Source organism: Sminthopsis crassicaudata, chromosome 6 (assembly GCF_048593235.1).
Source record: "Sminthopsis crassicaudata isolate SCR6 chromosome 6, ASM4859323v1, whole genome shotgun sequence".
Taxonomy (NCBI): domain Eukaryota; kingdom Metazoa; phylum Chordata; class Mammalia; order Dasyuromorphia; family Dasyuridae; genus Sminthopsis; species Sminthopsis crassicaudata.
The window spans coordinates 202,295,905-202,312,314 of record NC_133622.1 but is presented as its reverse complement, the minus strand read 5'-3'; the positions used below and the strand labels follow the sequence as shown (position 1 = coordinate 202,312,314).

Genomic DNA, 16,410 nt, shown 5'->3' with positions numbered 1-16,410 from the left:
CCACTGCCTTGGTTAAAAATTTGAATCCTTCAATTTTTGGAAAGCTGTGTAGAAAGCCCTTTCCTCTGGTTTGTTTGTCTATAGATGGCACTGTACCATCCCCTAGAAATGCCCCAGATATGCCTCCTGGCATGCCCTGGTTGATGTTTACCCATTCAGTCATGTCCAACTCTGTGTGACCCATGGACTTTGTCCACGGGATTTTCTTGTGCTTTGTCATTTCCGTTTCCAATGGATCCCCATTGTACAGATGAAGTACTGAGGCAAATAGGGGTTATATAACCCAGAGCTAATAGGTATCTGAGGCTGTATTTGAACTCAGATCTTTCTGACTCCAGGTCTGGTACTCTATTCATTACACCATCTAGCTGTTCCAAAGCTAGTGCCCCTATCTGTCCACTCTGGTATAGTTAGTAATTAATGGGGTTGCAGATCCCCAATTCTTTCTTCTGATACTCAGTAGTCTGGTTCTTATCTATCCAGTTGATTCTTTCCTTACATTTATCGACGATCTTTTGTTTGTCCTCATCACCAATCTTTCTTGGAGTTTCTCATTCTTTACTGTAGCTTCCATGATGAAAGCACAAGATTCAACAGAAAGATACCTTGTCTTTCTGCTTCTCATCTTCAGCCTTGTTTTTCCCAGTCCCCTGGACTTTAGACTAGATGTTTTCTCTGATCAAATGATCTTTGTCATTGGTGCTGGTGATCTTATTCCCCTTGACTGTTCTTATACACACCATAAATGCTGAGGATGCCTTCTGCATCAATGCCAAATGGTGCTTCAATCTGAAGAGCGCTTGGTTGTCTGAGTTGGTGGGAAAGATCTGTGTCTATTTGGTAGGTGGTAAGAATAGCGCCCATTTCCCAAGTTGTTGTGAGATAACAATTGTAAATCAATTGTAAATAATTGTAAGTACTTAGTGGTGCTTAATAAATGTTAATGATATTATTATATTTCCTTCTCTTCCCCACAACCAAGATTCCCTCTGCTTGTACTTCCTAGCCTTCCCTGAATACTTTAATGCTTAGGTTTAGTTCACTATTTGAAGCCACTCTTCCCTGCAGTTCTTGTCCTAACGTTCTAGACTCTAATCTCCCAGCTGGCCCTAGGATTTCTAGCTGACCTCCTTATCACGACTCCCAATATCTGTCAGAGATTTGTGGTCTAATATAATCTATCTCTCTTAGGATGCTATCATTTATAGATAGTGAGGGCCTTAATTTAATCCATTTTACAGATTTGATTCAACAATATTTACTAAATATTACTTGTGCATTATGCATTATACTACTAATTAGGGATGACCTGCCCTCAAGGAGCTTACATCTTCACGTACAGATAAGGTGAGAATCAGAGCTAGGAAGACACTTATCTGAGGACACACACACATCTACTTAGAAACTAAATCTAGAATCCTTCTCCCTCTTCTGTCTAGCTCTGTCTCATGGTGATCCAAAACTTGGTGCCATACTTTCTGACAACTTGAGAAGGGAGTCAAAGCCCACAGAGTTTACTTTGTAGAAGCTGCTCCCCCCTTCTTTTCTGATAGTGGGAAAAATAGAATCCTGCTGGAGTTTCTAAGGTGAAGGAGAGCAAGGAATATCAGAGATGGTGGAAATGGATCGATTATCTGTTGAGTCCCGGTCATTATGGGTAATGGACACTTGAAAACAATCAGGGGTTATTTTAGCTTGTGGAGTGCCTCCTTCCTTTCAGGTTTTTCAAATAGTCATTTGGAGGAGGCAGCATGATAATTGGGAAATCAGCACCACTAATTTTACTGAAATATGGGTCGACCTTTTGGAAATGGAATTGTGCTTGTTAATGCAAGGAGATGAACGAGGAGGAAATGACCACACACTTTATAACTAACTGAACTAAACATTGCAAAACCTAAGTAAACATTTGAGAACTCCACTGAGCATTGCAAACTCTCCTGGTATGCAGGTGGGAAGGCAAGTTCTGGGAGGTTTAGAAAGAAAGGCAGAGGGCAGTGGGGGGAGGGTGCCTACATGTCTTATTCATAGACACACATATACACACAGTTTTTTTTTAATTAAAGCTTTTTATTCATGAAACCTATTTATGGGTAATTTTTCAGCATTGACCCTTGCAAAAATTTCTGTTCCAATTTTTCCCCTCCTTCCCTCCACCCCCTCCCCTAGATGGCAAGTAGTCCAATACATGTTAAATATGTTAAAGTACATGTTAAATCCAATATATGTATACATATTTATGCAGTTATCTTGCTGCACAAGAGAAATCGGATTTAGAAAGAAGATAAAAATAACCTGGAAAGAAAAACAAAAATGCAAGCGGACAATACGAAAGAAAGAAAGAGACATGCAGTTTTTGCTACTAAAAGCAGCCATTTGAGCTAAAATAAAAAGGCGGGGGTGGGGTGGGGGTGAGGGAGGGGAGATATGGCTGGCTTCTGTTCAAAGCCAAAAAACCCAAAACAGCTGCATTCAATGAAATCTCAATAAGACAGTGGGTTGACAGAACCTTCCCAGGTTGTTCCTGGTTATACACGGTGGCTCATAGCTCTACAAACCTGGAAATGAAATGTGGCAGCATGATGTGGAGGTCTCTGTGCAAGTTGCTTAGCATTATTGATTATAGATTTGGAGCTTGGAGGGACCTTAGAGAGCATTTAACCCAACCCTCCCCTCGATGCCCCCTTTTATTTTTTACTGAGGAGGAAATTGAGGTTAATGACTTGTCGTGGTTCACATAGGTAATAAGGGTCAGGGGTGAGATTGGAACTCAGATTTTCCTGGCTCCACGCCTAGCACTTTATGCTCTCTCTATGACATACTGTTGGGCCTCCGTTTCATCTGTAAAACTGAGGGGGTTGGATTAGATGCATTTTAAGTTATTTTCTATTTCTAAATCTATAAACTTTAGATTTTTCTCTGCTTTAACATGTGTATGTATATGGGTGGCAGGTGGGGCATGGGAGAAGGCTTGGAAGTCTTTTTCTGATTTGTGTTAGATCATCCATAAAGAAGGGAGAAGCAGGGGAGTAGCTGCGGTGCTGTTCTCTGGCAGAGCTTTCAGCAGGGCTGCAGAACAGAGCACTTCCTCAGCATCCTGGTTCAGCTCATAGTTTGGGAAGTTGCCAGACACATCTTGAAATATCGTTGCCATGACATGGGGGATAACACCTTTACCAGAGACAACCCCTGCCTCTTACTGCTTCTCATAAACTTACAATCTAATTAGGGAGACTGAACATTACACACATGGGTCATGGGATTTAGAAATGGAAGAACTATATCTTTTTATTATTTGTTTTGTGTCTTAGTGGCACTCTCTCCCTGCCCCCCTCTGTGTGTGTGTGTGTGTGTGTGTGTCTTTTTCTGTCTCTATTTCTCTCGGTTTTTGTTTGTTTTCCTGTCTGTCTGTCTTTCTGTTTCTGTTACGACATCTCCCTCTTTGTCTCTCTCTCTTTCTACCTCTATCTCTTTTTTCTCTCTCTGTCTCTGTGGGTGTGCATGTCTCTGTCATCCTCTTTCCTTCTCTTCCTTTTTTCTTGTTCTTTTTCTTCCTTCTCTTCCTCTTCCTCCTTCTCTTCTTTTTCTTCCCCTCCTTCTTCTTTGTCTCTCTTTCTCTCTCTTCCTTTCTCCCTCCCTCTCTTTCTTTCTCAGCATACTTTTTATTCTTTTCCTTTTATTATTTCTATTCCTTTTATTATTTCCTTTATTATTAAAAATATTATTATTATATTATAATATTATATTATTATAATATATATTATATAATATATTATATAATATATAATATATGTATATTATATATTATATATAATATATATAATATATATAATAATATTATATAATAATATATAATATATATAATAATATTATTATAATATTATATATATAATATAATATTATTATAATATTATAATATTATTATTATTCTATTCCTTTTATTATTTCCTTTATTCTTTTTTATTCTTTCCTTCCTTTCCCTTACCCTAATGCGATGAGAAAGTAAGAAAAACAAAATCTATTAAAATATGTATTGTTGGGGCAGCTAGGTGGCGAAGTGGATAGAGCACCAGCCCTGAAGTCAGAAGGACCCAGGTTTAAATTTCACCTCAGACACTTAACACTTCCTAGCTGTGTGACCCTGGGCAAGTCACTTAACCCCAAATGCCTCAGGGGAAAAAAAACAAAAACAAAACAAACAAACAATTGAAAAAACAAAAACAAAAACAAAAATAGATAAAACATCAGTTGAATATCAAGCTACTCCCTGCCCTCAAGGAGCTGACAGTCATATGTAGGAAGTTTCAAAGCTTGAATTAGGTTTGACTCAAATCTATTACTCTTTCCACTGAATCATGTTTCCAGTTACTGTTGACTCCTGATTATTATTGTATCATCTGTCCATGTATTTTCTGCATAATGTATTATCTATATGTGTATATGTATTAGTAATATATGTACATATAAGTATGTAGCTTGTATATAGACATGCATGTCTGTGTGAGACAATCCAGGAATCAGGAGACACAGAATCTAGTTCTGATGCAGTCACTCACTTTAAACAAGTTCCTTCACCTGCTTGAGCCTCTTAGTTAAATGGGAAGGATTGCACTAGATAGAAAGACCCTGCCAGCTTTAAGCAGCTTCTGATTCCAATTTAAAAAGGCATTTCTAGACATCACCACAGGGGTTTACAATAGATGTATAAGGCACCAAACTGATTCTATCTCTCCCATTTCCCCGGTATCCTCATTGATCGGCTTAGACTGATGTCTGTAAGTGCATTTTATGCCCATCCCCCATCCTTTACCAAAAGTGAGGGAGAGCCATGGGAGACAAGATGGTCCGTTTCCTCTCTAAGGTAGGTCTGGGTGGTCTAGGTTGGATGCAGCCAGTGCTTACTGCCCTTTTCTAAGAAATAGACCTTATTTCTATCTCTCTTCCTCCAGTGATATGCTTGATCTATGAAGGTGAGTGGTTGTGGTGGGGAGGATACCTGGGACATCCCGGAGCTCTCCAGGAAGCAGCTCTTAGAAGAATACATGTCGTCCGTAACATCTCACTTAGAAGAATACATGTCGTCCGTAACATCTCACTCTGGCAACCCAGGAAATCATGGGTAAATCTAGGAAGCCGGTGGGAAGAGAGTTTAAAGTTTAAACAAAGGAAAAAACATTTATTAAGTGTTTGCTGAGTACCAAGCACTATGGTAGGTTCTAGTGATATAAATACAAAAGCGAACACAATCCTTTGCCCTCAGAGTGCTTACATCTAATGTGGGAAGGTCATGGAAGGATATTTTATTTTTTTCAAGTTATAAGGATGGTGAATGAATCCAGCATCACTTCCCTGATGTCATGGAATAAAGGACAAACAACAACTATAACAACAAGGTGGATACTCACATACACTTGTGTACCCTTCCCCCATCTCCATCTCTGTCTCTGTCTCTCTATCTGCCTCTCTGTCTATCTGTCTGTCTGTCTGTCTGTCTACCTTTCTTTCTGTCTCTGTCTCTCTGTCTGTTTGTGTGTCTGTCTCTGTCTCTGTCTCTGTCCCTCTGTCTGTCTGCCTCTCTCTCTGTCTCTCTGTCTGTCTACCTTTCTTTCTGTCTCTGTCTCTCTGTCTGTTTGTGTGTCTGTGTCTGTGTCTGTGTCTGTCTCTGTGTCTCTTTGTCTCTGTCTCTCTCTTTTGCTGTGACAATATAGATTCAATTATGTTTCATTTTCTCACAATGATAGCTATAGACTTTATGGAAAGTCCTTTTAAGCCTCATGTCCCATTTGATTTAATAGCCCTGAACCACCCTGATCTGCCCACCGGGACCTAGAGAGATATTTTAGAAACAAGCATGAACACCCGGACTTACCAGAAGGACCCTCATGGACATGTCATGGGGACCTTCACACATATTCTCCCATTTAACTAGATGGTGTGGTGGATAGAGTCCTGAACTGGGAGTCAAGAAGTCTTGAGTCTAAGTAATACCTCAAACACTTACTAATTATAAGATCTAGGACCTCTGTTTGCCTCAGTGTCCTCGTCCTGTAAAATGGGAATAATAATATTAACCTCTCAGGATTGTTGTAAGGATCAGATGAGATAAAAGATTGTAAAGTGTTTAGATAGTGGTTGGTACATGGTAGGTCACTATATAAATGTAAGCTATTACTGATACCACTACTAATACTGCTACAGCTACAGCTACTGCTAATGCTATTATTATATTATAGTGTGTTTATAATAATCGGAGGAAATAATATGGTCAATGCTTTTCATACCTTAAAATTCTCCTATAAAGATTAGTCCATTCCATGGAAACATCCTAGGAAATCTTACTGACTTATTGATGCAGGAGCCAAAATAAGAATCCACATGAACAGTACCATGGGGTCCACACGGATACATCAAGGAAATCACATATTGCCATGGTCAATCCTGACAACATTTTTGGGAGCCCTCACAGAGAGATGCGAGTATCTTCTGGGTTGGATCTGAGTAACATTCCAAGAATCTTATAGCTTCATAATCTTCCTTCCTTGATCTTCTTTTCGGGTTCCCCCAATTCCAAACCTTAGCCACGGATATTTTTCTTTTCTTTTTCTTTCTCTCCCTCTTTCTTTCTCTCTCTTTCTTTGTTTGTTTCTTTGTTTGTTTGTTTCTCTCCATTCTCTCTTTCTCTTTCTTTCCTTCTTTCTCTCTCTTCTTTCTTTCTTTCTCTTTCTTTGACTTCCTTCCTTCCTTCCTTCCTTCCCTTCCTTCCTTCCTTCCTTCCTTCCTTCCTTCCTTCCTTCCTTCCTTCCTTCCTTCCTTCCTTCCTTCCTTCCTTCCTTCCTTCCTTCTTCCTTCCTTCCTTCTTTCTTCTTTCTTTCTTTCTTCTTCTTTCTTTCTTCTTTCTTTCTTTCTTTCTTTCTTTCTTCTTCTTTCCTTTCTTCTTTCTTTCTTCTTTTCTTTCCTTCCTTCCCTTCCTTCCTTCCTTCTTCCTTCCTTCCTTCTTCCTTCCTTCCTTCCTTCCTTCCTTCCTTCCTTCCTTCCTTCCTTCCTTCCTTCCTTTCCTTCCTTCCTTCCTTCCCTTCCCTCCCTTCTTCTTCTTCTTCCTTCTTTCTTTCTTTTTTCTTTCTTTCTTTCTTTCTTTCTTTCTTTTCTTTCTTTCTTTCTTTCTTTTCTTCTTTCTTTCTTTCTTTCTTTCTTTCTTTCTTTCTTTCTTTCTTTCTTTCTTTCTTCTTTCTTTCTTTCTTTCTTTCTTTCTTTCTTTTCTTTCTTTCTTTCCTTTCTTTCTTTCTTTTCTTTCTTTCTTTTCCCTTCCTTCCTTCCTTCCTTCCTTGGCAATTGGGGTCAAATTTGAACTCAGGTTGCCTGACTTCAGGACTGGTGCTCTATCCACTGCATCATCATCACTAGCTGCTCCAGCCATTAATATTTTCTTGGTCACCAGATACTTCTTTTCCCCCCTCTCCTCAAATTACTTTTAGACATTGAAATTCCTCTGAGAAACTTTTAAAAGGAAAAGGCAGCAATTTTACTTTTCTCCAATCAGCACACATCATCCAGCCCCATTTAGAGGGATGTCTCTATTTCAATGCTACCTACAAAACTGTCACCCTGAGAAATCACACACACTTGGACAAAAGCACTTGAGCAAACCTGTGAATTTTCCCTTCAATGTTCTATTAGGGAGCTGTGATTACACTTCCTAGGCAGATAAATTATGTCCCCATTACTTCTCCCTAGTGAATCAGATGATATAGTGATGATTCCTTCCCAGCTTGATGGAAGCCCATTAACTGCCTCTGACATTCTTTTCTGTGGAAAGTGACCTCTGACACCTTTCTCCTTGGAGTTAGGCTCATCTGGTCCAGAACAGGACTTATTCAGAATTAGAACTGCCATAACTAGTGTGCCTGGTTATTGGTAGAGTTTGTACCTGAGAAAGATCACTGGCCTGCCAGTGGGTGACAGACAATGAATTCCTCTCCTCCTAGGTCCTGGGGAGATTGGCCTGTCACAGTTCAACCCACTACTTGATTCCTTCCACTTGAGACCATCTAGAGATCCTTTAGGTCCTTTAGAGATCCACTTGCTTTACAGAGGCGGGACCAGAAGCCAGGAAAACCTAAGAGCTTTATTCAAGGCCACTGAGGTTGGAAGTGTCAGATGTAGGGTTTTTATCAAGGTGCTCTCCTCTGGAGTCAGTCTTTTTCCCCATTGCATAATTACTGAGTTCTCTTTGGCTGGTGATTGCCATAGGATAAGATCATTGTGGATTGGTGAGAAGCATCTCAATAAATAAGATAAAGCTGTTTGTGACAAAGCATTAGTGATATCAAAAAAGCTTAAAAATAAGTTGTGGTCCGAGATACCACGAGTTATTTCTAAAGTGCAATTACAGATCATGAAGATCTGATGCTATTCTCGGAAGGGTTTGGATGATGGTTCAGGAGGACAGGTAGGAGACCCTGACACAGAACAGCCATTCCCTGGGAACTCAAAAAGCAGAGAAGATTCTTTGACTTTACATACAGAAATTCTGACCTAGAGCAGGCAGGTCAAGGCCAAGGTCATCCAGTTTCTGGACTTTTCCATTTTCCTGGAGATAACTCAACCTTTCTGCCCATTCTTCTGACTGGTGAGTAATCTGGCCAGGATCAATATTCCACCAAGCACCCAGGCCATATCCACTTCACTCTCAGCTCTGGACTCCATCTTCTCTCCAGTACCCTTCCTCCAACCCAATCCCAAAGGACCCCTGTCCTTTGTCTAGCTCCTCTCTATGCACTATCCTTACAGTTTAGAATATAGGCTCCTTGAAAGTAAGGATTATCTTTTTTGCTTATATTTTAGTTTTAACACTTAGCACAATGTCAGACATATAGTAACTAGAATAAGTATTTAATTTTCTCTCTGTCTTTCTGTTTCTGTCTCTTTGTCTGTCTCTGTCTCTCTCTTTCTCTGTCTCTCTCTCTGTCTCTCTGTCTCTCTCTCTCTCTCTCTCTCTGTCTCTGTTTCTCTCTCTCTCTCTCTCTCTCTCTCTCTCTCTCTCTCTCTCTCTCTCTCTCTCTCTCTCTCTCTCTCTCTTTTTTCTCTCTTTCTCTCCCCGTCTCTGCCTTGCTGTCTCTCTCTATCTGTCTTTGTCTGTCTCTGTTTCTCTCTCTGTCTCTCTGTCTCTGTCTCTCTGTCTCTGTCTCTCTGTCTTTCTGTTTCTGTCTCTTTGTCTCTGTCTTTGTCTTTCTCTCTTTCTCTCCCCCTGTCTCTGCCTCACTGTCTCTCTATCTGTCTTTGTCTGTCTCTGTGTCTGCCTGCCTGTCTGTCAGTCTATCTGTCTCTCTATCTGTCACTCTGTCTTTGAATGAGGACATTCAAATTCTAGTCCTGGCCCACCCCTCACTAACTGTGATTTTGGGTATTTCTTTTCCTTTTCTCTGGGGCTCAGTTTCTATATTAGTACAATGGAGAGTTGGTCTCTCTGTTAGCAGTGACAGTCTGGGTTCCATCACAGTTATTGTTGACCGTGATTGTGGATACTTTAGCTAGGACACCTGGGGAAGAGAGACCCTGGGAGGGGAGCAGGGGTCTGGTTCCAGGGATACACAACAGAAGCTTTTTGCTTCTGTCCATGATTGCTGAGCAGCAGCTACCTTGATGCTGGGGGATGGGCAAGAGGCTGGTTTCCAAGGGATACAGTGTTGCTATAGCTTCCAGTCCAGGTCCCAGAGGGCTGTTCTTCCCAGCACAGCAGGCATATGTTCTGGCCTTGTAACAGAAGGTGGGTTTCTGGAACTCATGCTACAGAGTCTATGACTCTTTGCTGGGTTGCTCCAGCCTCCGAGGAAGCCCTGAGGCTGGGGGATACCAGAGAGTATTGTGGATCAGAGACAGCAATAGATTTGGAGTCTGAAGACCTGAATTCCACTGCTACTTTGCTATTTATAATCTATGATTTTGGGCAAATCGCTTTACCTTTCTGAATCTGTGGCAAAGGCACTGGATTTCACGACCTCTATGGGTTCTTCCTGCCCTAAATCTTATGTTCTGATGTCTTTTTTCCTAGGGATTAGAGTGGGAAGAGATGGCTAATAAGATGAGGGAGATTGAGGGAAAGTTGAGGTTAAGATGGAATATAAGCTTTTGATGAGAGAGAATGAGTTTCTGGAACCTAAGCTAGGTCCTTCCTCTGATACCAGAGGCTGGAGTGAAGGGGATGAAGTATCAGACCTGGAGGCAGGAAGCTTTGCTCTTGGGCACCAGGGAAAGTTTCCTTCCTCAGTTTCCACATGTGTAAAATGATATCTTCTAGGATCTCTTCTAGCTTCAAAACTGTGGACCTGGGACCATCTGACCATACATACAAATATATGAACTTTCTTTTTTAAAGTCACTCTTATTTACTTAATAGTATTTTTTACAATTATATGTAAGGATAGTTTTTTCAACATTCATTTTTGTAAGATTTTGAGTTCCAATTTTTTTCTTCTTCTGCCCTCACTCTCTCCCTTCCCAAAGACAACAAGCAATCTGCTCTAGGGTAATGCAAGAATTTTCTTGGAATAAATGGTCTCCCACCAGCAACCTCTCTTTTCTCCAGTCCAACCTTCAAACTCTTCCGAAGTAATTATTGCTCATGTGTGGTCTTTTCAGTGTTATTCCCCTAATTGAAGGCTCCACCATCTGTGGGATGGACTGAAGTACATACAACATGTTTAGCCAATCATTCAAGGCTTCTACAATTTGACCCCTTTCTCCTTTTTCATTTTATTCCATACTCACAGTTTGCCCTCTAATTTGAAGTCCCTCTAGGGGGGGTCCCTTACTATTCTTTGGTAGGTGGTGCAATAAACAGAATGTTGTATCTAGAGTTAGGAAGCCCTGAGTTCAAATGTAGGCTCCAACATTTTAACTGTGTGACCCTGGACAAATAATTTAACTTCTATCGACCTCAATTTATTCATATTTAATGCAGATAATAGCAATACCTATCTCCCAGAGTTTTGGAAGAATAAAATAAATTTTAATATAACATTTTCTATCAATTACATGTTAAAATAATTTTTTACACTTAAAAAAATTTTGACTTCCAAATTCTATCACTCCTTCCTTCCTCCCCCTCCCCAGTCCCTAAAAAGACAAGCAAGCTGATAAGATAATATTTGTAAAATGCTTTGTAAAGAATCATGTAAATGCTAGCTATTTATAATAATTATTGTTATTATTATTATTATTATTACTCTTTTCTGCCTTCATATCTTGGCTCCTCAAAGGTTAGTTCCAGCCTTCTCAACTGCCTACCGAGATTCTTTCAGGCAAATCACATGGACTGAGAATAAATGAGCCAGGGCTTAGGACAGGATTTCCAGGGACTAAAATGATTAAACCTCCCAGAGAGCAAAGGAGGTAAATGATTTCCCCTGGCACCCAGCACCAGGGCCGAGAGAATTTCACTTAGTGACCCATGCAAGGTGGTGATATTAATCTTAAGCTGCTTCCTTGTAACATATTCAATATTGTGGCAAAAACTTCCTGAATAATTTTTGTCTTGTTTCTTCTGCTGGGCAGTAAGTTCTTTGAGGCCAGAAAATGGGCTTACTTTATCTTCATATCCCCATTCCACATATTTTGTCTTGTTCAAAACAAATTCTCAGTAAATGTCTGTTAATGTGGCTTTTATATGTGAGATTTATTTTTATAATTGTTGTAAGATCCTTTAACTGGTATTCGGGTTTCATAGATTTTTATTTAAATAAGATTGTTAATTTTTCTTAGGGTCTTCGAGAATAGTCTTAAGTCCAGGGGAGGGAGCTAAGGGGTCATATAGGGGCCTTCCTCACCCAGCTGGTCAAGGATTGCGGAAGAATGTACTAAGGCTCAGAGTAGGACCCCCACTCCAGGACCCCACTGACTGCTGGGAGAAAGGACAACCAGCCGAGGGCAAAGGGAGGCACTGAATGGCTTATGAGTACTCCACAATGCAAGCCTGGCTACTTCAGCTGGCCCATGAGTGAGGGGATGCCTTAATCATCTAAATGGATTCAGATGCTAATATGTTTTCTGAAATTTTTCCCTTTTCCTACCGTATTCGGCCACATGACTATTTCATTTGTATTCTCTCTCTCTGTGTCTGTCTTTCTTCTCTGTCTCTCTCTCTGTTTCTTTTTTCTTAAACTTAAATTTTCTTTTAAAGCTTTCTTGCCCCTTTGACAAGGGGCTTGCTTTTTTCTTTTTCTTTCTTTTTTCTTTTCTTTTCTTTTCTTTTTCTTTTCTTTTCTTTTTTTTTTTTTTTTGCTGAGGCAATTGGAGTTAAGTGACTTGCTCTAGGTCACACAACTAGGAAGTGTTAAGTGTCTGAAATCAGAGATTTGAACTCAGGTCTTTCTGACTTCAGGGCTGGTGCTCTACCCACTACACCACCTAGCTGCCCCTTGTTTTTTTCTTTTTAAAGCGTCGGGGACAATAGGAAACAGTGATCCCCCAGTGAGGGTCCTGAACTAAGAGACAAGACACCTACGTTTGATTCTGGGATTTGTCACTATATTTATTACTTTGAACAAATCAGTTCTGGCCCTTCTGGCCCTTAGATTCTTTCTATGGAAAATGGGGATAATGTTACCTTGACCTGTCCACTTCCAAAGGTTGAGGTCCAAAATGAGAAAGAGACAAAGCCTTTTGTAATTGTAAAAAAATTAGGAAAAAATGATCCAAGATTATTATAATTGAAGGAGAGAAGATTCTCATGTTCTGGACAAATAAATGTGGTGCTCTGTAATTTGAGAGCTAGCGTAGGTAGGAAGGAGAGCCTTAGAGAAGGAGGGAAGCTGGGGAATCTAGAACCCTTTCCCAACTGGGTAACCTGTGACATATTCTGTGCATGCTAGCTGCCTACAATGAGCTCCCCTAGTCTCTTTGTCTCTTCAAGACTTACTTCAAGTTACCATTTCCTGGAAGAAATTTGTTTCTCGTGTATGATGGTTACTATCTCATCACCTGAAAAGTTTAGATTAGACTTTGGTGACATTTTCATGTTTTTCATGACCCTTCTGATGTTGGCCAATTGTTTTGAAGACCGATTGACTCCATGTTGTCCCTCCCTCTAGTTCAATGAAGGACTACCTTGCTATTTCCCCCTTTACAGGTTGCCCTTGATTCAGGTGGACTCTGTTCAGCGATGGATGGAAGACCTGAAGTTGATGACAGACTGTGAATGCATGTGCATCCTCCAGTCAAAGCCCATTAGCCTGGAAGATGATGCTCAGAGTGAGCTGATCCCGTCCTCGCAGCATGGGCCATGTGATCACCTGCAGCTGCTACTGAAGCGGGCCTGGATCATTAGCACCGAGCTGGGAAGGATCGGGCAGAAGTTGGATCGGGAACGATGGGGGCGGGTACACAGTCTGAGTGTCCGGCTAACCTGCCATGCACGCTCCATGATCAATGAGTACAGCATCTTCAACAGAGGTACCTCAGAGGAGATGGAGCAGGTGAGTGACTTAGGGCTTAAGGATAGGAAGAGAAACTGGAAATGAAGATGCTTTGGGGTTGGGGAGAAGAATGGCTTAAATTACCGATGTAATGGATGTATGAGGTGGTAATTATTTAACCTTCTGGATCTCAGTTTCATCATCTATAAAAGAAGGTTGTTGATTTACTTGATTTCTAGTGACAAGTTGTCAATCTATTACTAATCATGCTGCTTGTAGAAAGAGTCCTTGACTTGGAGTTACAAGATGTTAATTCAAATCTTGGATTTATGATTTGGATATATAACCTTAGACAAGACTTCCCATATTTGGGGCTTCCAAGTCCATTGGGAGACACTGGGCTCTGCTCTCAATGTGGTTATTATTTTCTTTCCATGAATGGTTCCCAACTAGTACATGTGAACCTACTGCTGAGTCATAGAAATCTAGATTAAAAGCAGGAGAGATTCCCCTGAGATCACTTGGTCCAACCTCATTTTACAGAAGAAGAAACTTTTCTGGGAGTGGAGAGTAATTTGTGACAGGTCAAAGCCGAGATTCAAATTCAGGTCCATTGATGGAATCCAGTTTTTCTCACAAAAACAAAACCATGATTTTATGGCCTTGCTGTCACTACCACATCCACTCGCCATTTCCTGGTGGGGAGAGCAGCATGAGGCACCTTATGTCTATATATGGCAGCTCATCAACATGCCTTCCCAATCTCGGGGGCTTTGTGGTTGCCATCACACTCATTCCCCTTATCAATACCCCTTACCAGGATCTTAAAGCTTCACAAATGAAGAATAACAGAGAAGTGGGGATCTTTTAGCTGAGTCTTTTCTGACTGGAGAACTTTGAATATTATTCCTAAATCACAGACTTTTCCTTCCTTTCCCCTTTTCTTTCTTTCTTTCTTTTTTTTTTTTTTTTGTTCTGCAGTTACAGAAGCTCTTAATGGAGAAGTGTTCTGAGCTTACCACTGTCACAGAGAGGTAGGTTCCAACACCCTCCTTTGCTTTGAACCTTCCTACTATTTAATAGCTAAATCACACCCCTTTCCATTTTTTAAGTGATCACTTAGTTGAACTACCACATCTGTCAGTCTCCTGGGTTCTTTCTAAGGTCCTCGGGAGAGCCCCGGCAGGTAGGAACTGTTGCTATGGCCCAGCTCTTGTCCTATGTGGTTTTCTAGGTGTCTCCATATTGATGATGAGCAGGTCCTGAAGTCCATGAAGCCTTGTGTGAGTGAGACACTGAGTGCCGTGGGCCGGAACTTTAGCCAGCTACTGGAATTGGCTCTGACTCAGGAGATACAGGTTGGTGCAGATACTCCCTAACATCTGGCCCTATGGGTGGTACATTCATTCATTAATAACCAAATAAATGTTTGCTGAATTTCTTTGAACTGCAAGGACTTCTACTGGACCCTGAAGGTGGGGAGACAAAGATGAAGGGCTCAGAGGTTATATAAAGAAACAAGACAGAGTTCTTATTATAAAGGAGCTTCCAGTCTAGAAGGAGAGAGAAGATGCAGACAAGAACTATTGTGATCCCACTAACGGAGCAGAGGGAAGAGGAGAAGAAAAAGGAGAAGAAATGAGGAGAGAAGGGAAAAGAGAGGAAAAGGGAAAGGGGAGGAGATAGAGAAAATGGGGTGAGAAAAGAAAAGAGAGGAGGAAAAAGGAGGAGAGAGGAAAAGGAGGAAAAAAGGAGAGGAGAGAGAGGAAGAGGAAAGGAGAAAGGAAGAGATAAAGAAGAGGAAAGACAAGAGAAAAGAGATAAGATAAAAAGGGAAAAAAGAGGAAAAGTCAGAAAGATAGGAAGCAAGAGAATAGAAACACAGAGAGGGTCCCTCATCTTAAATCCTGCTGAATGGGGCAATCCTTTTTTGGCACCTCACCCCCCAATATTGGGGCTAAAGGAGCAGCAACTTGGAGCCTTTGGTTGTTCATGTGCTTCAGCACGGAGTTAAAGTACAAGACTCCTGGGAAAGTGGTCAGGGAGAAGGCTCAGCTTACATCATATTCCATGAGTTGTCCTCAGGAAGTTTACATTCTAGTGGGGAAAACAACTTAAACATAGACAAGCAAGTATAACATTTATACACAGTAATTGTTTGGAGAAAGGGGATCATGCTAACTAGGGGGTTGGGAAAGGTCTTCTGTAGGAAGTGCCACAAACTGAGCATTGGAGAGAGCTGGGGATTCTTAGAGATGGAAGTGAAGAAAGAGAGTGGGCATTCCTCTGGGGTGGTTAAAATGATGGATATGAGACATAAAACACATGGAAAAGAGGCCAGTTTGGTCTGAATACAGAAACCATGAGGAAAGAGATGGGAAACCTATCTGCAAAGAACTGGATTGAAAAGGGATATAAATACCAGAGTAGTTTGTAATTGTCTGTTGAATTGAATTCAACATCTTAGATGGGGATAACTGAAGAAGTAGAAATTTTTGAGCCCAAAGGGACTCGAGGTCACAGAGCTAGAGCCTATGAGTCTTTTCTTTTGAAAAACAATCATTACACCTCTTGACTTTTCTTAATGATGTACTCTAGTCTTATCACTCTCTTTGTTGGCAAATTTGTTATTGTAACCTAATTCCCTGTCATTACTTGGGAAACAAAGTGAGAACGGGATGAGTGAGTGAGATCTCTGAAGTTCGAATCACTACCACCCCTGACCACACTCACCACACTCAGGTCCCCGGGGTGCCCAAGCTGAGTCACCCACCATGGGGCTGCCAAGGTACATCATTCTTAGTCAGAAGTCTCTGGCTTGCCTCTGATGCTCAGAGTTCAGCCATCAATCAATCAATCAATTAGGGATTTATTGAGTGTTCCTGATATTACTGGCATAGCTCCAGATGCTGTGAGCAATGAGAAAGAACCCACAGACAAGCAGAGCTCGAAGTGCTTTTAGAAACCATTTGTTCCAACCCTTTCATTTTACAGAAAAGTA

The 16,410-nt window shown here is 40.8% G+C and overlaps 1 protein-coding gene across 3 annotated transcripts in view; it reads left to right on the top strand.

Annotated features, from left to right (window-relative positions):
• Positions 1–16,410, top strand: part of INSC (INSC spindle orientation adaptor protein) — a 172,744-nt gene that overhangs the window by 55,030 nt on the left and 101,304 nt on the right. For 2 of the 3 annotated variants that reach the window (XM_074273172.1, XM_074273173.1), the window contains exons 1-4: positions 9,709–9,763; positions 13,124–13,469; positions 14,391–14,443; positions 14,644–14,767. In XM_074273172.1, the coding sequence (XP_074129273.1) occupies positions 9,741–9,763; positions 13,124–13,469; positions 14,391–14,443; positions 14,644–14,767 (546 nt within the window). In that variant the 5' untranslated portion in view covers positions 9,709–9,740. Of the gene's footprint in view, positions 1–9,708; positions 9,764–13,123; positions 13,470–14,390; positions 14,444–14,643; positions 14,768–16,410 lie in introns of those variants that run through there. The other variant, XM_074273170.1, reaches the window with a different exon arrangement.